Raw genomic sequence first — 24669 nt, 5'->3', positions numbered from 1 at the left:
CATGTATGTTAAAGGGATCATTCACCTCCCGCTCAACACATTAGCAGATGTAAGGCAGAATGATAGCCACAGTCACCATTCACTTCCACTGCATCCTTTTTCTTACCGTGAAAGTGAATGATGAGGCTGCTGTCCATATGATTCTGCCTAACATCTCTTTTTTCATCTCTGCCTAACTCATACAAATTTGGTACTTCATATTAAAAAGAATAAAAAAAAAAAACATTTATATGAACTAATCTGTTAAAATATTTATTAAAACAATTTGTTTTGTCGTTTGTCAACCACTGACAGACAGGTAAAGGTGATCCAGCAGCAGATGATGGAACAAACGGCTCAACAGTTGGCCAAGAGAGTGATGAAACGGGTAACCTTAAATATATCTTTTTTTGGCCCTATTTTAAGAGTGCTAAGTGCAGCGCTATGTCATAAGTCATTCATGCAAGTCAATGGTCATGGCCGTGAAGTTTTGGTATTTTCGTGCAAGCATGCCGTAAGTCTAGCAAGTGGGCAAAAGTGTACAAACAAAGCGCTGTTGGGCTTGGTCAAGTGCAATTTAATTCTGAGGTTCTTCTCCGGCACCATTTGCCTCCAATTATACGGTCCATTCCCTGTCAAGCACCAGCGATATAAACAAAGACAGCACATTCATAAGCTGGTTGTGTAAATGGACTAGAAGAATAGTAATATGGACTCACGTTCATTTATGCATTAGCTGTGTCCCTGTTGAATGTCAGATATATTTCTATTGACACGCACCTTTTATACGCATGGAAAATGTGCTTCTCGTCAGGATTTGGATTTACGCTCTATTAAATTATAAAGAATGTGAGTATTATTAATCATTTTCATCTACTGACACAATTCATGACTAGAATTAATAGTGAATGTATCGGAACACACTTCACTTCTACCAGTCCATTTTGAAAAATGTATTTATTGAAACGTGAAAACATTAAACCAAATGTATTCCTAAATTCAAATTACTCTTAAACTAAACAAAAATATAATCAAAATAATGAAGTGAAAAATCATCCAATTCCAAAATTTTTCTCTCTCCAACTTCTTCCACGACCCTTTTGCAATGACTTAAAAATCACTACGACAACTGGTGAAAAATAATGTTTATATTACAATGCTATTTGTGATTCAAAATAAAAATGAATCACACATAGTATTGTAATATAAACATAATGATGATAATTGAAAAATAAACATGACCTAAACATAGTTCCACTATATTTAGTTTGGACATGAACTTTATTTACACCAGCTGGTGGAATCTCCAAACTGCAAATGTAGGAACTGAGACTTTGTGCTGAAAACAGATCTGCTTTTGAAATGTCTTACCGCAGTTACCTATTTCTCACAAAAAGAGCAAATTGCACTTTGCGCCACTTCATTAACCTACAAAACACCCACAGATAGAGCAAAAACTCTCGCCCACTAGCGCTTTGTGCACAAAAAATTGCGACTAGATTTAGTGCTCTCACAAAAATTGGGATAAGACGTTGTGCCCTGTCGTAGCGCTGTGCTTTGTGCACTCACGAAAATGGAGCCCTTTATAGCCACAAAAAATTGCAGTTTGAATTGAGACACTATGCATCTTATTTTTTCTCTTTCTTAACCATGAAAAGGATGATTTTTTTATGCTTCACCTCATTAATCTTTTCCCCCATTTTAATGTATGTTTGCAGAACCTCATGAGACAAACCAAGACATTAAAGCAGCAGAAATTGAGACAATGGTCAGTATGACTTCATGATATATGAGAATTAGAATGACTTAGAATTACACTTTACGTTTTATCTCACAAAAGTGTAAGTAGTGGATGCTTAACTTCATTTCTGGTCTTAAAACATAAAACTAGCCATTTTGCATCATTCATAAAATATTTTAAACTTGCCTATCACAACATTCAGATGAAAATATCAATGAATAAATCATATTTCTCATATTCATGCAATTTATTTTTTTTTTAGTTTCCTAATTTTAACCAATCTTTCTCTTAATTAAATCAAGCCTTTCCTTTCCTCTGTTTCTTTGTCTTGTTCTGTGTACTCCCTTTGTGTGTAATTATTTGCCTATTGTTGTCTTATAAATGTTTGTCTTGTCATCCATCTCTCTCTCTCTCACTCTCTCTTTAACTTTTATGTCTCATGTCACCCTCTTTCTTTGTTTGTTTCTTTTTCTCTCTTTCTGTATTGCTCTCTTTTCTGGTTTGATGTATGTCTCCTTGTGGTACTTCCTGGCCAGTGTCTTCAGGACACCAATCAGTATGTGCTGAGTGAACTTCAGGCCCTGGAAACAGAACAGAAACATATAGACAGTAGAGCTGCCATCGTAGAGAAGAGACTCAGAAGACTCATGGAAACGGGTAAGAAAAATATGATATCCTTCATAAGGTACAGTATTAGTAGAAATGACATTATTCTTGTGGTGATCCGAGACTCAGAGTTCACACCAAAGACATCACATTATCTGTTGAACAGGAAGTGATAAAGATGAAGAAGAGACGCTGATTCAGGAGTGGTTCACACTGGTCAACAAGAAAAATGCTTTGATCAGGAGACAAGACCATCTGGAGCTGCTGTATGTAACATTCCACAATGATATAGTTGTAAGTCAGTACATGATGTCATCAACAACAATAAAGATGAATGTCCTTGTCCTTGCAGGCAAGAAGAACAAGATTTAGAAAGAAGGTTTGAGTTGCTAAACCGTGAGCTCAGAGCCATGATGGCTAATGAAGGTTTGTAACTTTTTTTTTCTACAAAGCATTACATACTTTTTTCCAACTACAGCAATCCATATTCCATCATATCTGTCATGTTTTATCCATTAGACTGGCAGAAGACTCAAGCCCAGCAGCACAGAGAACAGCTACTGCTACAGGAACTGGTGTCTTTGGTCAACAAGCGGGACGAGTTGGTCCAAGACATGGATGCAAAAGAGAGAGGGTGAGACTTGTAACATACATTTTTAACAGTCTTGGTGCACTGCATGTTTAATAGTATACATTGGTTATAAAGGTTGAAGTGGCCCGTGTACATATAAACACATGCAGTCACTGACTGTGTTTTGTATTTGTAGGGCTCTGGAGGAGGATGAGAGGCTGAAGAGAGGTCTGGAAGCAAGGCGTAGAAAATATAGCAATAAGGAAAAGTGTGTTCTTCAATAATGATGCAAAACTTGAATGTATATGAGAACTGTGGCTCACTGCATCCTGCACTCCACCAGAGATAACTTACTCTTGGCATCACTTTGACTACACCAGGACATGAGTGTACCTTTCCAGTGAAGACCATGGAGAGACATTTTGGGGGACTGTGGGATCTTCTGGGTATATAAAATATGCGCAATGAAGATCATATAAGTTACTCTCTGAATGTTTTATTTAATGAAGTATGAACTTTAATTTGAAGGTTTGCCAATGTGGTGGTACTTGGTCTGGAGATTGGTATACAAGCAATTTTATTGTAAATCTGAAAAGGTCTATTTTGCCTTATGTTTTATCAGTCCAGTTATTAGTCCGTTTCTTTTACATTGCTCCAGATAGGACAAATATTACAATTATTTTAAGATATTTTACAAACAATGAGGCTTGCACCAAAGTTTGCTGTTTTAAATTATTTATTTAAGTGTGCCAAAATGTCTCTGTTGGGCCATTGTTTTGTTATAGCTCCAAAAATGGAATTTTCTAGATTCTCCAGATGAATGTATTTATACAGTTCTTTTTGCATTGCAGTGCCTTTAAATTTGACATGGGACATTTTATATAACAAAGCCATTTTGTATTTTTCTGTTTTTAATCTTTGAATCTAACTCAAAATGAAAAATATTTATGGATTGTTTTAAATATATATATATATATATATATATATATATATATATATATATATATATATATATATATATATATATATATATATATATATATATATATATATATATATATTTAAAACATATATATATATATATATATATATATATATATATATATATATATATATATATATCGAATAGTATTTTGTCGCACTGTAATCCTTTTGATATTGAAAGGTGTTATCCATTCCTATTTAGGGTGTTTTATTCAATAAAGTTTGATGCTGTTTGGAAAAAAATGTGTATAAATCTAATATATACATTGATGAGCCATAACATTATGACCACTCACAGGTGAAGCAAATAATGTTGATCATCTCCTAACAAGACCACATGTCAAGATCTGGGTAGATTAGATGGCAAACGAACAATCAGTTACAATCAGTTGTCATAGTCAATGTGTTGAATGGGAGAAATGTCCTGAGCAACTATAACAAGGGCCAAATGGGTATGGCCAGCTGACAGGGTCAGAGCATCTCTGAAATGGCAAGGCTTGTTTGGTGCTGCCGGTCAGCAGTGGTGTGTACCTACTGACAGTGACCCGAGGAGGGACAAACCACAAACTGTTGACAGGGTGTGGGGCACCCAAGGATCATTGATGCTGAGGGCAATAAAGGCTATCCCTTCTGGTCCAAACCGACAGAAGGTCTACTGTGGCACAAGTCAGAAAATTGTAATGATGGTTACGAGAACACACAGGTCGCAACACACAGTGCATCCTGCTGTGTTTGGGGCTGTGTAGCCTCAGACTGGTCAGAGTGCCCATGGATGGCACCTGGATGAACTGTGGGAAGACAGCCGGTGGAAGGAGTGTGATGCTTTGGGAAATGTTGTGCTGGGATACCCTAGGTCCAGCCATTCATGCGGATGTCATTTTGACATGTGCTACCTACCTAAACATCATTGCAGACCAGGTACACCCCATTCATGGCAATGGTATTCCCTGATGGCAGTGGCCTCTTTCAACAGGATGTCACACTGCACACTTTGTTGGAATGGTTTGAGGAAGATGATGAAGAGTTCAAGGTTTTGTCCTGCCCTCCCAATTCCCCAGATCTCAATCCGACTGAGCATCTGTAGGATGTGCTGGACCAAAAAATCTGATCCCTGGTGGCTCCACCAAACAACTTACAGGATCTGCTGATAATGTCTTGGGGCCAGATACCACAGGACACCTTCAGGGGTCTTGTAGAGTCCATACCTTTTGGCGGCAAGCAGAGGACCAACAGCATATTACGCATAATGTCATAATGTTTTGGCTCATCAGTGTATAGGGTGCAACGGAGCTAAAGGCACACCTTAGGGAAAATTGGCTTTTTTTCTGGTCACAAAGTGTATCATGAATGAATTAAAAAATAATAATAATAATAAAATATTGAATATTGATTGAGTAACACAATTTGTGTGAAAAGAAATAATTACGGAAGGTTGATTACAAATCTGGTGAGGGAGCCTTTTACCCCACACTTGATTTAATCACATTGAACAAAACTCAAAATGCATTTTGTCTTTCAGGAATTCTCATTAGATACATAAATCTGCAACCATTAAAACATTATTAAATATTAGATCAAATAACCTCGCAATCAAACTTTTGACATTATGCAGTGTATAGTGACAAACAAACAGGTGTTATTGAATGTGCTGTGGTAGTTTTAGTTGCTGTTTGGAGTTTTGGGAGAATATTCAGAATCTAGTTTTGTAAACATGAAACCTTTTCTCAAGTTAGTTTTGTTCAGAGGTCTGAATGTAAAGGGATAAATCACACATTAATAAAATTTTTGTTTACTAATCCTCATAATGTTCCGGACTTGTATGACTCTTTCTTCTCATTCTTGTTTGCTACGTTTACACCTCTGCTCCACTGGCCCTTTAAATTCCGCTGGTGGAGACGTTGGCAACATAAGTGCGACACAGCATGTGCGCGGGTCCCACCACTAGACGGCGATAGCCGATAAGAATTCGATCTGTAGCGGTTTAACGTTATCCGTCACTGCCGCACCTGCGCGGCTTGTAAAACCCAGAAAGGATTCGGAAAGGAGTCGGAAAGTCAGGCTGGGGTGATTATACAAGGAGGACTGTAAACCTTGCACAAAGGAGTCAAAACTCATAAGTCCTCTTTTTATTGTTGCTATTTAAGGTTCAATACTAGCTCAGCGTTTGCGGTCAGCCGGTGAACTGTAGGCGACCCAGAGCTCTTCTACCAGCTGGACAAACAATAAACATCTCTTTGCTGTCACATCATGAACCCCGAATAGTAAGTCTTATAAGCCTGTGATCTATGACATTGTATAACCTCTTAATAATGTTCAGTGAGCGAGTGAGACAAATTCCCTATGCATATGTTGATCAAATGATGTAATTACTGAAGAGGAAAATGAATTGTGTTATGATCGGGACTAACAGCTGTTGCGATGTTTACTATTGGAAAGGTTGCTGCATTGAAGTTGCTGGTGGTAATAAAAGTGTGATGGCAATCAAGCAAGACTCTAACTTTGTAAATTATGTCATGACAGATCAGTTTGTTTTGAGCAAGCACCATGCAAACTGATGTTTTTACATATTTCCACAGTGACTACTTATTCAAGCTTCTTCTAATTGGCGATTCTGGGGTTGGGAAATCCTGCATTCTTTTACGATTTGCAGTTAAGTGACCATCAGCATCATTCTGGGATATAAATGACTTTTTGTTTTACCTTGCATGCTTAAATCGTGATTAACTCTTCAATTTCAGGACGACACCTACACAGAGAGTTTCATCAGCACTATCGGAGTGGATTTCAAGATCCGGACTATTGAGTTGGATGGAAAAACGATTAAACTGCAGATAGTGAGTTTCATACTATACTACTCCTTTAAGATTAGACTTAAAGGGATAGTTCACCCAAAAATGAAAATCCTCTAATCATATACTCACCCTCATGCCATCCCCATTTCTTTCTTCTGCAGAACACAAATGAAGATTTTTAGAAGAATATTTCAGCTCTGTAGGTCCTCACAATGCAAGTGAATAGTGACCAAAACTTTAAAGCTCCAAAAAGCACATAAATGCAGTGTAAAAGTGATCCAGTGGTTTAATCTATGTCTTCTGAAGTGATCTAATCGATTTTGGGTGAGAACACACCAAATTATAAATAATTTCCCCATTATAAATCTTGACATAAGCAGTTTTCTTGGCGGCGATCATGATTTCAAGCTTGATTACACTTTCCAGTGCTTGACACAAGGCATGGCAGTATAGGAAGTGTAATCAAGCTTGGAATTATGATCACCAAGGAGACAGCTGATGCTGGTTTATTGTGAAAAAGGATTCATACTTCTCACCCAGAACCAAGTGGATCACTTCAGGAGGCATGGATTAAACCACTGGAGTCTTATGATTTGTTTTTATGCTGATTCTATGTGCTTTTTAGAGCTTCAAAGTTTTGGTGACCATCCACTTGCATTGTATGGACCTACAGAGCTGAGATACTCTTGTAAAAATCTTTGTTTGTGTTCTGCTGAAGAAACACATCTTAGATGGCATGAGGGTGAGTATATGATATAATTGACATTATTGGTGAACTATCCCTTTAAATTGAGTTAAAATGGATAGTCCATTTTACCCAACTCATTGAAATCCTGTTATCACTTACTCACCCTCTTGTTGTTCCAAACCAGTATGACTTTTTATTTCTTTTGAGCAATACAAAAGGAGTTAAAGAATGACCATCTCCATCACTATTCACATTCGTTGTATCTTTTTAGCATACAATGATAGTGAATGGCGACCGAGGCTAAAATATAATTTTCAGTGACAGAATTTGAATTTTTGATGCACTATAACATTAAAGTGAGTTCTGGCCATTTTTCCAGTGGGACACTGCTGGACAGGAGAGATTCCGAACGATTACATCCAGTTACTACAGAGGAGCTCACGGGATCATTGTTGTGTATGATGTTACAGACCAGGTTTGTGAACCCCTTCTCTAAAACATTCACCAGGCTGTTTACAAAAGCACTTGCTTGCATTAGTTCTCAGTAAGTTTCATATTATTTAGATACTGCATCTATGAATGTTCATCACCGAGCATCCATACATTCAATTGAAGATTTATATTCCAAACACATCTTTGAAAGGTTTAATGTCGGTGTCTTTCAGGAGTCCTACAACAATGTGAAACAGTGGCTGAAGGAAATTGACCGCTATGCGAGTGAGAATGTCAACAAACTGCTTGTAGGGAACAAGTGTGACCTCACTACAAAAAAAGTTGTGGACTACACCACAGCTAAGGTTGGTCTGTAGTGAACTAAAGAACAACTGTGTAGCACCATATATTGACCCAACGTTTTTCTATTCAGTTCTGTTTCGTCAGCTTAAATACACACGTTGTTATATTTTATCTTCACTGAAAACACTAATTCTGTACAAAGACAAGTCTACTTTCTCTTTTTGGACTCCACAGGAGTTTGCTGACTCTCTTGGCATCCCATTCCTTGAGTCGAGTGCCAAAAACGCCACAAACGTGGAGCAGGCCTTCATGACCATGGCAGAGGAAATAAAGAAACGAATGAGACCAGGGACTTCAGGGGGTTCAGAGAAGCCTGATCTGAAAATCGAAAGCACCCCAGTACAACAGTCAGGTGGCGGGTGCTGTTAGGACACTCTCATATATTCTCAGGGAGAGTGATGAGCAGACAGGTTTTGAGGATGGGACACTAATGAGTATTGTGTGGAGGTGGCAAATCTGGATTTTAGTGACAGACTTTCTCCTGCGTTGTTTAACAAAAGAAGTTCTCACATGGCTCCTCCCATTTTTTTGTTTACATGTTTAAAAATGAAGATAAAAGCACAGGCACACATTGAATAAGTTACAAAAATTATGAAATATTTCCAGGTCACTGTGTAACAACAATTGATCCATTAATATGATTATTCAAAAATACTTTATAATCTGCACAATGGGAGTTGCAGCTCATTGAATTGGTGCCTTTTCTTGTTTGTGCTTTACAAGAAGATCTGTGCCAGAGTTGTTGAGTGGTTAGTGCAGGTATTATACATCAGCTTCGTAAGGCCCTGACTTTCCAAACATATGTGGAGTTAACTGTGGTTCTGTAAAAATAAACTATGTTGTTTTGTGTTCATTAGTTCCTCTAATTGTCTTAAGATCATATTTAAACGGTTTTACGATTTTAAAATAAAGTTTAATATTACAAAAAAAATCTGAAATACTTAAATCAGTCTTGCTGACAAAGATCACATGATTACCTACTGCGGAAATTCAAGATGAAGTTGTTCGGAAGTAGAAAAGGCTGGGTTTTGGAGTTTTGCAACGTCTTTAAGTTTTAGTAACATAATACTGTTTTTTGTCATTGATATTTGTTAATGGGGATTTAAGGGCTAAACTAAATGATTGTAACATATTTAGTTGGTTGTACTACCAAACTGGTGTCTTCACCACAGAAGGTGTCACCCATGAGTGTTTCTGACTGTCAAGATCTGCTACCTACACTTTTAATGCATTTCTTTCTGTGGCAGCACATACTGATGGGATGGGGTACAAATGAGGTATTCAGGAAGGTGATTCATGCCAAAATTTCACCCAGTAATATTCATGTTTTGTCAGTAAACTCTGCAAAGGCAGGTAGACAACTCTGACCAATTTAAAAATTTGCTAGAATGCAAGCATTATAAATTATTTGTTAGAGATGGTAGAGTAACCACGTGTTAAACTATGGATTGCTGCCTAGTTTAATTAGGCTAATATGAAACTATTGGTTATATGAAGTAAGTATTGAAATATACAGTATATGTATATACACAGTTCTGGGAAGTTACAGATTACATGTAATCTGGATTAAATAATGAGATTTTCATATACAAAATAAGTAACAAATTGATGTAATGCTTATTCAAATTGTCTTTAAAAAAACATCCTGCATCTTGGTTATTTGGTTTATGCAATCCAAACATCAGCAGATGGCACCAACTCATGCCAATGATGAGAATGAATCACTCCTAACCCTAAACAAGTTTGGCTTTGGCACTGCACAGAAAAGATTAAAACCTAGAGAGGAGATAATGTTCTGTTTTGATTAACCCCTTTAGATCTGTGCCAAAATGTTCTGAGTAGTCTGTTCAGCATTTAAAGAGATGGTAAAGTTACAAAAACACGAGTGATTATTATTATCCACTGACTAGTGATAGAACATTTTGCAACAGATTGTTGTAAAGGCTATAACATCTACTTTCAGATATATTTTATGTGCAGTTTATTCCTTTATTAAATGCATTTACATTATCACCATAAATATTTGTGTTTATGTTAGTATTTAATGAGATACACTCACCTAAAGGATTATTAGGAACACCATACTAATACTGTGTTTGATCCCCTTTCGCCTTCAGAACTGCCTTAATTCTACGTGGCATTGATTCAACAAGGTGCTGAAAGCATTCTTTAGAAATGTTGGCCCATATTGATAGGATAGCATCTTGCAGTTGATGGAGATTTGTGGGATGCACATCCAGGATACGAAGCTCCGTTCCACCACATCCCAAAGATGCTCTATTGGGTTGAGATCTGGTGACTGTGGGGGCCATTTTAGTACAGTGAACTCATTGTCATGTTCAAGAAACCAATTTGAAATGATTCGAGCTTTGTGACATGGTGCATTATCCTGCTGGAAGTAGCCATCAGAGGATGGGTACATGGTGGCCATAAAGGGATGGACATGGTCAGAAACAATGCTCAGGTAGGCCGTGGCATTTAAACGATGCCCAATTGGCACTAAGGGGCCTAAAGTGTGCCAAGAAAACATCCCCCACACCATTACACCACCACCACCAGCCTGCACAGTGGTAACAAGGCATGATGGATCCATGTTCTCATTCTGTTTACGCCAAATTCTGACTCTACCATCTGAATGTCTCAACAGAAATCGAGACTCATCATACCAGGCAACATTTTTCCAGTCTTCAACTGTCCAATTTTGGTGAGCTCTTGCAAATTGTAGCCTCTTTTTCCTATTTGTAGTGGAGATGAGTGGTACCCGGTGGGGTCTTCTGCTGTTGTAGCCCATCCGCCTCAAGGTTGTGCGTGTTGTGGCTTCACAAATGCTTTGCTGCATACCTCGGTTGTAACGAGTGGTTATTTCAGGCAAAGTTGCTCTTCTATCAGCTTGAATCAGTCGGCCCATTCTCTTCTGACCTCTAGCATCAACAAGGCATTTTCGCCCACAGGACTGCCACATACTGGATGTTTTTCCTTTTCACACCATTCTTTGTAAACCTTAGAAATGGTTGTGCGTGAAAATCCCAGTAACTGAGCAGATTGTGAAATACTCAGACCGGCCCGTCTGGCACCAACAACCATGCCACGCTCAAAATTGCTTAAATCACCTTTCTTTCCCATTCTGACATTCAGTTTGGAGTTCAGGAGATTGTCTTGACCAGGACCACACCCCTAAATGCACTGAAGCAACTGCCATGTGATTGGTTGATTAGATAATTGCATTAATGAGAAATTGAACAGGTGTTCCTAATAATCCTTTAGGTGAGTGTATATGTAATAGATAATACATACAGTAAATAGCCTAGTGTCACATGTTAAAGGAATTTTCCTGGGTTCAAAACATGTAAAAATAACAAAAAAACCATTTAGGTTACAGTGATGCACTTAAAATGGAATTGAATGGGGCTTCAAATCAGAGGGTTTAAGGCAGAAATGTGAAGTTTATAATTTTATATATATTTTTTATTAATATTTTATATAGTGAGTGATTAATCATGTTTACACACATATTGTGTACATCTTGTGGCTCACTTTTGAAACAGTGAGTATTTGAACGTTTACAGATTGCCCCATCTACCATTGTAAGTGCTTCACTGTAGTCCAGATTATTGCTTTTTTTTTTTTTTTTTTTTTTTAAAGGACGGGCAAGACAAAATTATATATATATTTTTTGTGGTAATCGGTATTATGGCACAAATGCTGTCTATTGGGTTTAAAGGGATAGTTCACCCAAAAATTTAAATTTACTCATGCCACACCAGATGTGTATGACTTTATTTCTTCTGCTGAACACAAAGAAAGATTTTTAGAAGAATATTTCAGCTCTGTAGGTCCATACAATGCAAGTGAATGGTGACCAAAACTTTGAAGCTCCAAAATGCACATAACCACAGCATAAAAGTAATCAATAAGACTCCAGTGGTTAAATCCATATCTTCAGAAGTGATATAAGTGTGTGTGAGAAACAGATCAATATGTAAGTCCTTTTTTACTATAAATTCTCCTGCCTGCCCAATAGGTGACAATATGCCCGAAAAATGCAAATCACCAAAAACAGAAGAAAAAGAATGTTAAATTTAAAGTGAAACAGGAGAGTGATAAGCTGTGTCCCAAACATCACACTATGCACTTAAAAAATGTACTATGCACACAGCTGTGTAGTGTATGAATTTGTGGTGTACTATCGTCCCAAATGGAACACTTCACGTTTATTACTACACAGAGGCATTCACTGTTCAGCAGCTGATGGAATTGATGTTTTAAACCCAAGTGCTGTGTTGCCACTAGCTTTAGCGCATTATCCAGGCTCAGTTCAACACTAATGATATATCTCAATAATACACATATTCACACAGCATGGTATGAGTGTAGAATGTGTCACGTTTGTAAGGTGCTGTCTTCACAGAAATTTCGCTAGTTGTCATATTCTCCATTATTTACGATTATTTTGCCAGATCACCACCACTGCCGGTAAGTCCGCCCCTTACGCCATGTTCGGCAAGCCGTGTGCGCTGAGTGCATGAAGTGTCCAACATTCCACGCTCCGTCTTAACAGTTAACAGAAAAACTTAACAGAAAAAGTGCATCATCCGGGTACTTGTAGTACACATCTTTTTGTTGCATTTTCAGTGTAAACATACCACACGCACTACTTATACTTCAGAATTATGTAAATTAGTGCAGAAGTGTGCGGTTTGTGACACACCAATAGTAAAAACAGACATAAATATTGATCTGTTTCTCACCCACACCTATCATATCGCTTCTGCAAATATGGATTAAACCACTGCAGTCATGTGGATTACTTTTATGCTGCCTTTACGTGCTTTTGGAGCTTCAACATTTTGGTCACCATTCACTTGCATTGTAAGAACCTACAGAGCTGAGATTTTCTTCTAAAAATTTTCTTTTTTTGTTCAGCAGAAGAAAGAAAGTCACACACATCAGGGATGGCATGAAAGTGAGTAAATGATTAGTTTTGTGTGAACTATCCCTTTAACATGTATTGAACCCGGAATATTCTTTTGTAATGTTTTGAGCCGTGGTGCGCCCCCTTCTGTCTATATTTAGTACATCGCTTAAATTTGAAAGTTTCTTCCAGGTTTTTATACATTTCACTGTGGACGCTGTTTTAAGAACATTATCCAGCTGCGCTGCTGCTGCCGTCATACTCTCAGCCCTTTTGTGTAACGTAATCCCTCCCAATATTGATGCTTTAAGTCTCTTTTCGTCGAGAAAGAAGCCTCTGAAGCGAAGGACATTGTATCGGTATGTTGCTGTGTGTAGTTTGATTGCCAGGCAGTTATTGTTAGTGCTAGCTAACGTTAGCCATAGTGGAAAACACTTTTGAAAACGACTTATTTAGAAAGTATTAATTGTATTTTAAGTAAAGTGTTAAACCATCAAATATTTGAAGCAAAAAAGGGACCAAAACAGGTTGTTTGTTACAATGTACATTTCAGGAACTTAAAACTTACTGCGTGAGCCTCCAGTATTTACTTCACTGTTTACTTCACTCAGTGGTTGTGTTTAACATTGGCATAAAAACTATCACCCTTGTTTTCTCTAGTTTTGGGCTTAATTTGTACATAAACCAACCAAATCGTTGCAGAAGTCTCTGGTATAAAATGCTTGGTGTTTCCTAGCCAATAGACTGTATTTGTTTGACTTCATTTCTGGATTAGATGGAGGGAGATGATGGCGACTTCATTCCTGAGCCATCAGAACACTCTCATTCCCAGCGAGGAAGTGTGGCTTCCTCAGTCACCAGAGGTCAGTTCTCTGTTCCCTTAATATTTTTTGATTGGTTCCTCTCTGAAAGTCCTGAGCTGATAGTTGTTGACCTGACATGATCAATTACCCCCCTGTATTTTTGCAGCCCAGGATTTGTTGGTGTACTTGGCCAGTGACAGTGCAGTGCACTTGACTTTGGAGAATCTTGGTGGTGTGAATGCTCAGGAGCTCGGTCGCAATATCCGGGAGGTCCTCAACATTCCCAACTCTGCTGTAGATGTGTTTGCTTTCTGGTTCTGCTCTCCGTTGCTTGGTAATGAAAGTTCTTTTGCGCTCGATTTAGTGGTCAGACCGATATAACTTATGATGTAATTTTAGGTCGTTTAGGAAGGAGAGACGCAATGATGATATTTACAGTCTCTATGGCTGCTTTGCAAGTAAAGTTCAGGAGGGGCTTTAGGAAGTCCTCAGGGGGTAAAAAGCCACCAGCTGGTGATCATCATCATTTTGATTAAAGAGAAAGTTTACACAAACATGAAAATCCTTTCATCATTGACTCACCCTCATGCCATCCCTGATGTGTATGACTTTCTTTCTTCTGCTGAACACAAACAGAGATTTTTTGAAGAATATTTCAGCTCTGTAGGTCGATACAATGCAAGTGAATTGTGACCAAAACTTTGAAGTTTAAAAATCACATAAAGGCATAATCTTAACATCTGCAGTCTCTTTGGCGATCATGATTTCAAAGTCGATTTCGCTCCCTAACGTCATCTAGCTCTCTGCGCATGCGGACGAGATGTAAAGTGAAAAAAATATATATTTTGGTTTTTTCTCACCCAAAATCAATTTGATCGCTGCAGAAGACATGGATTAAACCACTGGAGTTGTATGGATCACTTTTATGCTGCCTTTATGTGCTTTTGGAGCTTCAAAGTTTTGGTCACCATTCACTTGCGTTGTATAGACCTACAGAGCTGAGATACTCTTGTAAAAATCTTCGTTTGTTTTCTGCAGAAGAAATGAAGTCATACACATCTAGGATGGCATGAGGGTGAGTAAATGGTGAAAGAATTTTCATTTTTGGGTGAACTATCCCTTTAAGCCTTTCCTGTCATTTCCCACCTTTGCCTCATTTTGCTATTGTTGTATGTTTGAATAGAGCTGCAGTTGAAGCCTAAACATCAGCCCTACAAGCTGTGTCGTCAGTGGCAGGACCTGCTGTACCGCTTCACTGAGGCCCCTGCAGAAGACATTTCTCAAGGTTTGTGAGAGTGTTTGCTTTGCACACTTCATTTCACCTAAAAGTTGATGTGTCTAACAATAACACATTTCTGTATTTTTCAGATGAACCAAGCCTTCTGTACAAAAGAAATGTTTTTTATCCCAGGTCAAAAGAACTTCAGGTACTGACCGTGGTGATATCTTATTTGTCCTTTTATAAACGCTGTCTACCTTAAAGGGAAACTCGTCCTCATGTTGTTCCAAACCCGCATGACTATCATTCAACTGTGGAACACAAAAGGATACGTTAGGCAGAATGCTAGCCCTCAAGTACCATTTACTTTCATTTTAGGGAAAGAAATACAATGAGATGCAATGAAAGTGAATGATGACTGATGCTAACATTCTGCCTTACATCTCCACAGAATTCATATGACTTTACAAAAACATGTGAGTTTATGACATAATCTTCATTTTTGAGTGACCTATCAATTTAAGATGACATTGCCTGCAAGATCGTGTTAATTTGTGTATTTTTTCTCAGATTGAAGATGAAGGAGTTTTAAGGCTGCTTTATGATGAGGCCAAGATGAATATCTTGCAGGGTCGTTACCCTTGTGACACTGAACAGTGGTTGACGTTGGGAGCGTTGTCCTGTGCTATTGAGCTGGGGACAGGGCTAGATGACCAGGCTGTGAGAGCAGCAATCAGGTACCCTCCTCTGGTTAAACTAGGTTAAAATAAAGCTCTTTTGGCTCTCGAATAAGGTTTCAGTTTCCTTTTACCTCCAACATTTTACTGCTAGTGTTTAAGTGTTGAATATGTGTAGTCTGCCAGTTGTTATCGTGAAAAGGCCTGACAGGCTGATCAAGACCACAATGCAAATCAAACTGGTCTTAAGATCACCCTGAAGAGGTTTATTTATTATTTTCTCCCCAATTCTCACTGTGCTTTACGTGCTCGTGGTAGCGTAGTGACTCCCCTCAATCTGGGTGGCGGAGGACAAATCTCAGTTGCGTCCGAGACGTCAATCCACACACCTTATCATGTGGCTTGTTGAGCGCATTACCGTGGAGAAGAGCGTGAAGCCTCCACGTGTGCTACGTCTCCATGCATAATTCACCACGTGCCCCACCGAGAGCAAACCACGTTATAGCGACTGCAAGGAGGTTACCCCATGTGACTCTACCCTCCTTAGCAACCGGGCCAATTTAGTTGCTTAGAAGACCTGGCTGGAGTCACTCAGCACACCCTGGATTCCAACTCACGACTCCAGGGGTGGTAGTCAGCATCTTTACTTGCTGAGCTACCCAGGCCCCCTCTGAAGAGGTTTATTTAGTGATTATCCCACTGATTGCATGGCTACTTACCAAATAAATGTAAAAAGTAAAGTAGTTTATTTTATTATGTACAAAAAATTAGACCATAGAGAGTTATGAGATTGACATTGCCATGCAATGCGCTATTAGAATTAATGTTTGTTTTTATTTTTGATCAACAACTGACAGCAAAGAAAGAAGGGATATTTAAGCTCTGAGGGTGTTTTTAAAGATTTCCTGTTTCAGTGGCATACCCATAATTAAAGGCTTATAACTCGACAAAAAACAAAAACAAAACAAGGAGGGTCAAGTGTTTGGTATCATTGTGAAGAAATAAAAAAAAACATTTTTTAAAGACTCACAGCCTAAGAAACTGCTGAAAATTCGCCAAAGAAATTGAGATTTTGAACTTTTTTTCTTATTTTTCTGATTTGACGTTATATATCTCAGGGTGTAAATAAGGTCAACTCTGACAAACTACTTTTGTTTTGTTCCCAATCATGTCACCTATATTTGAGTAAAATTTTGTGTTGAATCAACAAAGCAATCAAATGTTATAGCATTACAAATATAATTTAACCTAGTGTCTAAAAATGTCTCAAGTGTCCAAAAGCCTCTCCAAACAAATAAAACATAATAATTGTACTTAAGAACTAATTACTCATGCAAATACTAAATGTCTGCATGGCAAGCAGACATGATTTTAGTAATGATATTTCACAGAATGAGTTTCATTCTGTGCCGTTTGATTCTTCATTGAGTCTGTGTAATGTACTTTGCGCCATTTCCTGGTGGCTATATGTAACCGTCACCAATCACATGTCTCTCTGGCTCCACTGCAGCTAAATAGAGTGTGCACTTATGCAACACAACACACAGTAAAAAGATCTCAGTGCTAAACTGTGTCTTCGCCACTACACGACTAGATCACTGGCTAATTTTTTGGCATATGCTAGTGAATGTAGAGGGCTGTATGAAGGAAATTGGTTGGCTTGGACAGTGGTCAATTATCAAGTTTAGCAGTCATTACACACAAATATTTGTCTGCAGAACGCAATGGTTGAACAATCAGAATCAAGTACTCCAAAGAGCGATGAGAGAGATTCATTCATTTCGCTTCCTCGCCTAAATGTCTTTCCAGAGAGAAGAAGCTGTCCTCCTTCCTGCCAGCCCATGTTGCATTTGGAGGAGGATTTCTGTCCACACTGAGAGGGAGGGGAGGGCGGCACACTGAGATGGAGCAAAATCTTATAAAGGAGTATCATTCAGTCTGCTCCTCTTCTGCATCCAGCTCCACCCAGGACCCCACAGCTCTGCTGCGTCAGTACCTCAGGAACAGCCACACCCTGCCTTACTATGGGTATGATTGCAGCAAGTGGTTGTGTGGATATCACTCCTAGTTTTATCATGGTCTAATTTAGGAAACTGAAATTTGTAAACTGTTTATTTTTGTGTTTGAGATTTAGAAAAACATGCACTGTGATCTAATAGAGAGCAGGAAATAAAAGGTTACTTAAACCTTGCATGTATTTTATCTTTGCTTTGACAGATGTGCTTTCTTCATGGGTGAGATAGACAAGCCAGCCCAGGGCCTTCTTCACAGAAGTAGACGTAAGGCTGTGAATGTAGGCATCAGTCTGGAAGGAGTATATGTCATGGATGTGAAAGAGAAGGTCTGGGTCTTCATACTTTACATTTACATTAAAGGAATAGTCTCATAATTTACTCATCCTTATGCTATCTCAAACTTATATGACTTTCTTCTGTGGAAACGAATGGTTTATATCATACAATGTAAGTCAGTGGGGTCCAACATTTTCAAGCTCAAAAGGACATGAAGGGAGCATAAAGGTAATCCATACGACTCAAGTAGCTAAATCAATGTCTTCTGAAGCGGGACAATATCTGCGTGTACATGCACCGTGTAATCAAGCTTCAAATCATGATCGTGGCAAGAAGACTGCAGATATCAAGGTTTAAAGTGAACTAGAAATTACATTTTGGTCTGTTCTCACCCAACTGATCAAATCTCTTCAGAAGACATGGATTAAACCATTTGAGTTCTTATAGATCACCTTTATGTTGCTTTTGTAGTATATTGTTTTGGACCCCATGGACTTGAGTTGTATGGATATAAACGCATCATAGATCTATGATAATATCTTTGTGTCCTGCAAAAAAAAGAAAGTCACAAATTTAAGACAGCAGTGTGAGTAAATGATGAAAGAATGGCTTGAATGTTGAGGGCTCTTGTGTTGTTTTAGCCATATGAATAAAATGTTGTCCATCAGCATCATAATCATCTCTCTGGTTCTGATCTCCTTCAGCATGTCCTCCTTGGTCTGAAGTTTAATGAACTTTCCTGGGACCACAGTTACCCAGAGACAGAGGGAGACTCGCATATACTCTGGCTGGAGTTTGATGGGGAGGAGGCTGGCGTGCCTGTCAACAAATTATTAAAGATTTATTCCAAACAGGTAAGCACGCAATTAATGACTGAATTTGTAATAAATTTCAATATATTGTTATTAATATCTGTAAAGTGTTAAATGGCAATAAATAAATGACTAGTTATGTTATAAAGAGAATAGGGACAGTTAAGTTCATGTTTTACTTCAAGCTTTTTTTGTCCTCTAGTCGGAGCTGATGAGTGGTCTGATTGAGTTTTGTGTGGAGTTACGCTCTGTTGGTGAGTCATCAGCTACAGGGACTGATGGTGAAGTCACACCTTCTCAAGGACCTTCAGGTCAGGTGGAAGGCAGCGAGAAAACTCGAGAGAAACGGCAGGGGAAACTGCGCAGACTGAGCAGCGTGGTCTGTAGCAGAGTACATTCGCTCAATACCATCAGCTATGTTGATGACGGTAAGATACTAAAGAGGTTACTGAGAATAAACAAACAAAATACATCCTTTTTGATAAGCGTGCATTTTCATATGTTGACAGGCTAGTATTGCAGTTACACATGAGGATTAGTCCTTTCTATACGTCTGCCATTGGGATCATTGAGTGTAATTAAAGGGACCGTTCAATCAAAAACAATTTACTCAACCTCATGTTGTTCCAAACCTGTATGAATTTATTTAATTTTTTTTGTGGAACACAAAAAGAGATGTAAAGCAGAATGTTAGGGACTGACAGCCTCAGTGACCATTAGGGCTGTGTTGATACAATCAAATATTGATATATTCCAATACTTTCTCACAATATTGTATCGATATTTAAAAATTATCAATTGATATTTATATTCAACTTTTTATGCTTTCATATCATGTTCAGCATTTCAATTAAGATTAAGCATGTCATTTAAATATGTGCAAACTCATTTTTTTTCTCTGTAGGTCGATACAATGCAATTGAATAATGACCAGAACTTTGAAGCTCCAAAAAGCACATAAAGGCAGCATAAAATTAATCCGTAAGACTTCAGTGGTTAAATCTCTATCTTCAGAGGCGATAATAGTGTGCGTGAGAAACAGATAAATTGTTTTACAATAAATTTTCACATTCTTTTGTTTTTGTTGATTTGCATTATTTGTGCATATCACCACCTACTGGGCAGGGAAGAGATTTATAGCAAACAAGGACTTAAATATTGATCTTATTTCTCACCCACACCTATCATATCACTTCTGAAGACATTGATTAAAACACTGGAGTCATATGGATTACTTTTGTGCTGCCTTAATTTGCTTTTTGGACCTTCAAATTTCTGGCAACTATTCACTTGCATTGTATCGACCTACAGAGTAGAGATATTCTTCTAAATATCTTTGTGTTCAGCAGAAGAAAGAATAGTCATACACCTCTTGGATGGCATGAGGGTGAGTAAATGATGAGAGTATATTGAATCGTGGCTTGTATCGCAACACATATCTTGAGGGGACTGGCAATACCCAGCCCTAGTAACCATTCATGGAACAAATGGGAAGAACTTTTTTTTAAATTGGGGCTAACATTTTTCGGTTGTTTATAAGGGTGAGTAAATGGCTTAAATTGGAGTAAATGGCTAAAATTTTGGGGTGAACTATCCCTTTAAATTTTACCATCAGCAATAGACACAATTAGTACTCATTTTGATTAACCTCCATTGTTTCAGGCAAAGAGATCAAGCGCCTGAAGCCAAAGCGAGCTGCTTCTTTTTTCACGCGACAGACGCTGCCCCCCACTTACTCGGCTGTTGAGGTGACTGAAAATTTGGAGCATGGGTGAGCCCCAACTTCACCACTGCCCTCTTCTGCCCTGTGACCAAAACTACATCTGTCCATTGAGATTCCCAGAGACACTGTTCCTTACACGGTATGGAACTGATCTGAATGGACAGATCGGACCAAGACCGAAGAGCTGAACCACTATTAATAGATGATTTATGCATTGTTACAAAGTTTTCTCCGTTGGCATGTGAAATTTGATTTAATTGTGCTGTTGTGTTAAAGACATGTTGGTTCTATTGCAGTGGCTGTTAGACAGGCAAGGGAATGGGGCATGACAAACAGATCTGAAATCTCTTTTTAGGATCTCTGAATGTAGATTTCAACTATGCAACCATCAAACCAAACTACATCCCAGTGGCTGTAAATCAAGAGCACCAAAGCAAACAGTCAATGCCTCTAGTATAGGCCAACTGCTTCTATACACAAACCAGGGCTCCTTTATATGCAGAGCATTACAGAGGCAGCATAGAGTGAGAAATGACATTCTGTGCTACATGTCTATGCAATGTGTGTATTGTTTTTTTATTGGGCTTGTCTGCATATGCACATTTCTACTAAGCAACAAGATTGTCGTGGTATATCATCAAATAGATTTTTATTTGTATGTATTATACAGCAAATCAAGTGTATTTGCATAGTTCACAGAAACTTTAATACGTAGAGTGTCACGAATACCTTTTTGACAGAAGATTGAGTAGTGTGCATCAGTGGTCACACTACTTTGTTGCTTGGAAGAATCATGACTTTCTGATGAGGTGCAATGTAATGCTCTGCTCAAAAATATCCAGGTCACACAAGAAATTAATCTGCATTTGTAATGCCGAGAGAACGTATGTCTACATTCACTTTAGTTAATTAATAAAATCACCAACTGTGGAGGTATTTAGTTATGCAGTGTATGAAACCTTTCACTAAGCATTGTACTGTATTTCCAGGCCTTTCGAGCTGATGGAACTTAACTAAATGAAATGTATCAGATGTTTTGCTAAATGAATGGCAACACAGGGCTCAACACTTGACTTGTCGGATGTCATTCTTATGTGATTCTAACAGCTGATCCTAAATGTCCGTTTACACGTGTTCAATGGAATATAAATGAGGCACTGCAATACGTCATAAAACAATTTTGAGCATTAAAGCTGAAGTATGTAACTGTTTTAGTCTTCTAAATATATCCATAAGTACGTTTTCTCTAAAGCTGTAAACACTGTGTCACTGTGGGGCTATATAAACATATTCCTGTGTTTATTTTGAGCAACCTGCTTAGACCTGACCCAACAACATTACTCAACCAATGGTGTGAGTTGGGGGTGGGACTATCTGACTTGTCTAAACAATTGAAGATGAGGGGCATATTCAGAAAGCGGTTTTGAAAACATTGTTTATTTTTGCAATTCCGTTCGGTGACACTGGTGTCAAAGAAATTATATGCTTCAGCTTTAAATCCCATGGCTAGTGATATCTATAATCCCTTGCTAAGACAGAGTGCAGTAACTACACATTTTGTCTAAATTGAGTTATGACCAAAATCTGGTCTCCTAGACCATGACTGTGCCATGGCTACCCTGCTTTTCTGAAGTTTGCATAATTTCTGGATCAGTGTATGGCTGAATGGTTATCCATTTTGATATTAATATTAGTGCACTTTTTTTTATTTTATTTTTTTAACAAGAGACTAGGCATTATGACAAGTAAACAATGAACTTGTCTGAAGGACAAATACCTGGAAAAGATGAATGTCAAGCCTTCCAAAATGAACAGCTCTTTACTTGCCAAACAAAATGCTTGTTTAGATGCTTGTCATCTACTGGTTTAAATGAATTTTGTGGAATATGCATGTTTCTGTAAACTTTTTTTTTCCTGCTTACATATGGGACTTGATCCCATTTAAAAGTGTGTAATGAAAATATTTCAGAATTCCGTAATAAGAGGAACTGTGAAATTAAAACAGTACCCAGTGGTTTGAAATACAGACCAGCGGAAAGGTCAAAAATGAACTGTATACACTGAAATCAGAAAATGTCACTTCATATGTGCAGAGCTTTTGTACTGCCATCAAGACAGTAATCCCAAATTGCTGTATCCCAGATCATCTGTATTATTGTACCATACTTTATTTTTATTTGAAAACTATTCAACATGTCAGATACTTACAGTATATGCACCCACTAACTGTACTGTAGTCACATCTATGTCATGGACTACTAAATCTGTACTAATTTAAAGTGCCTTTTTACATCTTCATTTTCTGTCACTATAGTTGTAGCTGTCACACTGTCTTCTTTAAAAGTGTCAATTTATTTTCTTGAAATTGTATCTACACCACATTTTGTTGTTTGTGAAGTTTTATACACAAATTTGCACTACCAAATGTTTGTGACTGTAAGATTAACTTTTTTTAAACCATTTTTACGCAAAATTAATCCTTTTTATTCCTGCTTTATACTAAATTCTGGCAAACATTTTAGTGCATAATTTCTTTATAATGGATTTTATACTGATGTTTTATTTAATTGAACTATGCCTGCAATGAGGTCTATGATGTGGTTAACAGGGGAAAAAAAATCATTTTGTGGAGAAAAAGAAGGCAAGAATTAAATGTAACAGTTTTTTAACAGTACATTTTGTGTGTTATTTGCTTGTTCTTCAAGTAACACTTCACCTGAAAATGAAAATGTTGTCATCATTTACTTGCACTCATGCCGTTCCAAACCCATATGTCTTTATTTCTTATGCAGTACACAAAAAGAATGTCCCATTCATGGATTACAATACATTATCAGTTGATAGTGAGAACGTTTACATGCACTTAAGAAAACTGTTTATTCCAGGGCTTTTGCAGTAAGTGGCATCATGTAAACGAGAACACTCATTTCCTTACACTGTTCAAGAGAAAGCGGTTTATAACACCTTGGTTTCTCTCCGAGAATGCATCTTATGTGGTCATATAAACGCATAAGCGCCATTCTTACAGGTTTTTGAAGAGTATGCATGTGCGTGAACAGACCAGATAACAAACGTCATATTATGGAGCCCAACAACATGTCAACACAGCGGAAAGAATTAAACATTTCTGAGAGTACAGTGGGAAAAGCACCTACTCTAAACTATACCCATTTATACACACCGATGTAAAATACAGACTGTCCCACACGTTCACATATATGCCCTTGGACCCTATGGGGAATCCTGAACTTTTAAGTGAAAGGAAAACCCCACTATTGCAGCGCAATTTTGCTATAGGTCATGATAGAAAGTTAAGGAAACAAACACAGCAGCAACTTTGGAATCACTGGAAATAAAGCAAAGCAACAGAGGATGATATAGCTAAGTTTTCCTCGGATGCCATGTTTGTTATTTACTCAAGAGTCGGTGGGAAATTATGTTACTGTTGAGAAAGCTGCTTACAGACTGAGCCGCATGTAAATGGAAGTGTATACCGCTATTACAGTGCATGTAAACAGGACCGTCACATTCTCGCAATAAGTTGCTTTCTGGTGTCCATTTAACGTAGTCAGTGACGTAGAAAGTGCATGTGACTTCTGCATCATATGCCAAGTCTTCGGAAGGCAAACAATAATATTTGGTGAGAAACAAGATGAAATGTGATTTATTTTACTGTGAAAATCTTGACCTCTGCCATAGCTTTCCTTTGCAATGTTTAACTCTTTTGCATTTCACTTTTCACTGTAAAATAACTTTCACACGGGCAGTTTAGTCCAAAACAGAGCACAGTTTGCATGAACAATTGATCATATGAAAGCTGTTTCGCAGACCGTGGTACCTGAGACTACCTGTAGGTTCATATGAGTGAGAAAGCGAACTGTACTACTCAGGTCTGCGCTTGTTCAAGAAATAAAATATGCTCACGCGTTTTTGCCTATTTAAGCATAATGACATCATCAGTTGCACAAAACACACACACACACACTCATGTGCACGCTACAAATGCTGCTTGCAAAAAAGTCACAATTATAGCGACACGCATTGTGTTCTCCATCATGTGCACCTTTGACAGAATC

General features: G+C 38.0%; 3 protein-coding genes across 12 annotated transcripts in view; all 3 read left to right on the top strand.

Annotated features, from left to right (window-relative positions):
* LOC127636864 (EH domain-binding protein 1-like protein 1) overlaps positions 1 to 3826 on the top strand; it is a 40189-nt gene extending 36363 nt beyond the window's left edge. For 9 of the 10 annotated variants that reach the window (XM_052117645.1, XM_052117642.1, XM_052117646.1 and 6 more), the window contains 7 exons: positions 295 to 367; positions 1698 to 1747; positions 2257 to 2377; positions 2493 to 2592; positions 2679 to 2752; positions 2846 to 2960; positions 3094 to 3826. In XM_052117645.1, coding sequence (XP_051973605.1) covers positions 295 to 367; positions 1698 to 1747; positions 2257 to 2377; positions 2493 to 2592; positions 2679 to 2752; positions 2846 to 2960; positions 3094 to 3181 — 621 coding nt within the window. In that variant the 3' untranslated portion in view covers positions 3182 to 3826. The remainder of the gene's footprint in view (positions 1 to 294; positions 368 to 1697; positions 1748 to 2256; positions 2378 to 2492; positions 2593 to 2678; positions 2753 to 2845; positions 2961 to 3093) is intronic. The other variant, XM_052117640.1, reaches the window with a different exon arrangement.
* Positions 3827 to 5896: 2070 nt separating this feature from the next.
* LOC127636876 (ras-related protein Rab-1A-like) lies at positions 5897 to 9071 on the top strand. The gene is made up of 6 exons (XM_052117660.1): positions 5897 to 6142; positions 6458 to 6530; positions 6620 to 6715; positions 7741 to 7836; positions 8027 to 8158; positions 8331 to 9071. The coding sequence occupies exons 1-6, from the start codon at positions 6129 to 6131 to the stop codon at positions 8523 to 8525; spliced, it is 606 nt and encodes a 201-aa protein (XP_051973620.1). The 5' UTR covers positions 5897 to 6128; the 3' UTR covers positions 8526 to 9071.
* Positions 9072 to 13283: 4212 nt separating this feature from the next.
* LOC127636871 (FERM domain-containing protein 8-like) lies at positions 13284 to 23267 on the top strand. The gene is made up of 11 exons (XM_052117654.1): positions 13284 to 13427; positions 13844 to 13931; positions 14038 to 14205; positions 15055 to 15156; positions 15240 to 15298; positions 15661 to 15827; positions 17577 to 17795; positions 17985 to 18108; positions 18763 to 18912; positions 19073 to 19298; positions 20533 to 23267. Exons 2-11 carry the CDS (start codon positions 13844 to 13846, stop codon positions 20643 to 20645), a joined length of 1416 nt encoding a protein of 471 aa, XP_051973614.1. The 5' UTR covers positions 13284 to 13427; the 3' UTR covers positions 20646 to 23267.
* Positions 23268 to 24669: the final 1402 nt, after the last annotated feature.

This window comes from Xyrauchen texanus, chromosome 44, assembly GCF_025860055.1.
Source record: "Xyrauchen texanus isolate HMW12.3.18 chromosome 44, RBS_HiC_50CHRs, whole genome shotgun sequence".
Lineage (NCBI taxonomy): Eukaryota > Metazoa > Chordata > Actinopteri > Cypriniformes > Catostomidae > Xyrauchen > Xyrauchen texanus.
This window is presented reverse-complemented; position numbering and strand designations above follow the sequence as displayed.

Bases quoted from the DNA above. Each gene is read 5' to 3' on its own strand.
- LOC127636876 (XM_052117660.1), top strand. The intron at 6,531-6,619 runs GTTAAGTGACCA...CTTCAATTTCAG, and splicing joins GCATTCTTTTACGATTTGCA to GACGACACCTACACAGAGAG. The intron at 7,837-8,026 runs GTTTGTGAACCC...GGTGTCTTTCAG, and splicing joins TGTATGATGTTACAGACCAG to GAGTCCTACAACAATGTGAA.
- LOC127636871 (XM_052117654.1), top strand. From the start codon at position 13,844: ATGGAGGGAGATGATGGCGACTTCATTCCTGAGCCATCAGAACACTCT. The intron at 15,157-15,239 runs GTTTGTGAGAGT...TGTATTTTTCAG, and splicing joins TGCAGAAGACATTTCTCAAG to ATGAACCAAGCCTTCTGTAC. The intron at 15,299-15,660 runs GTACTGACCGTG...ATTTTTTCTCAG, and splicing joins CCAGGTCAAAAGAACTTCAG to ATTGAAGATGAAGGAGTTTT.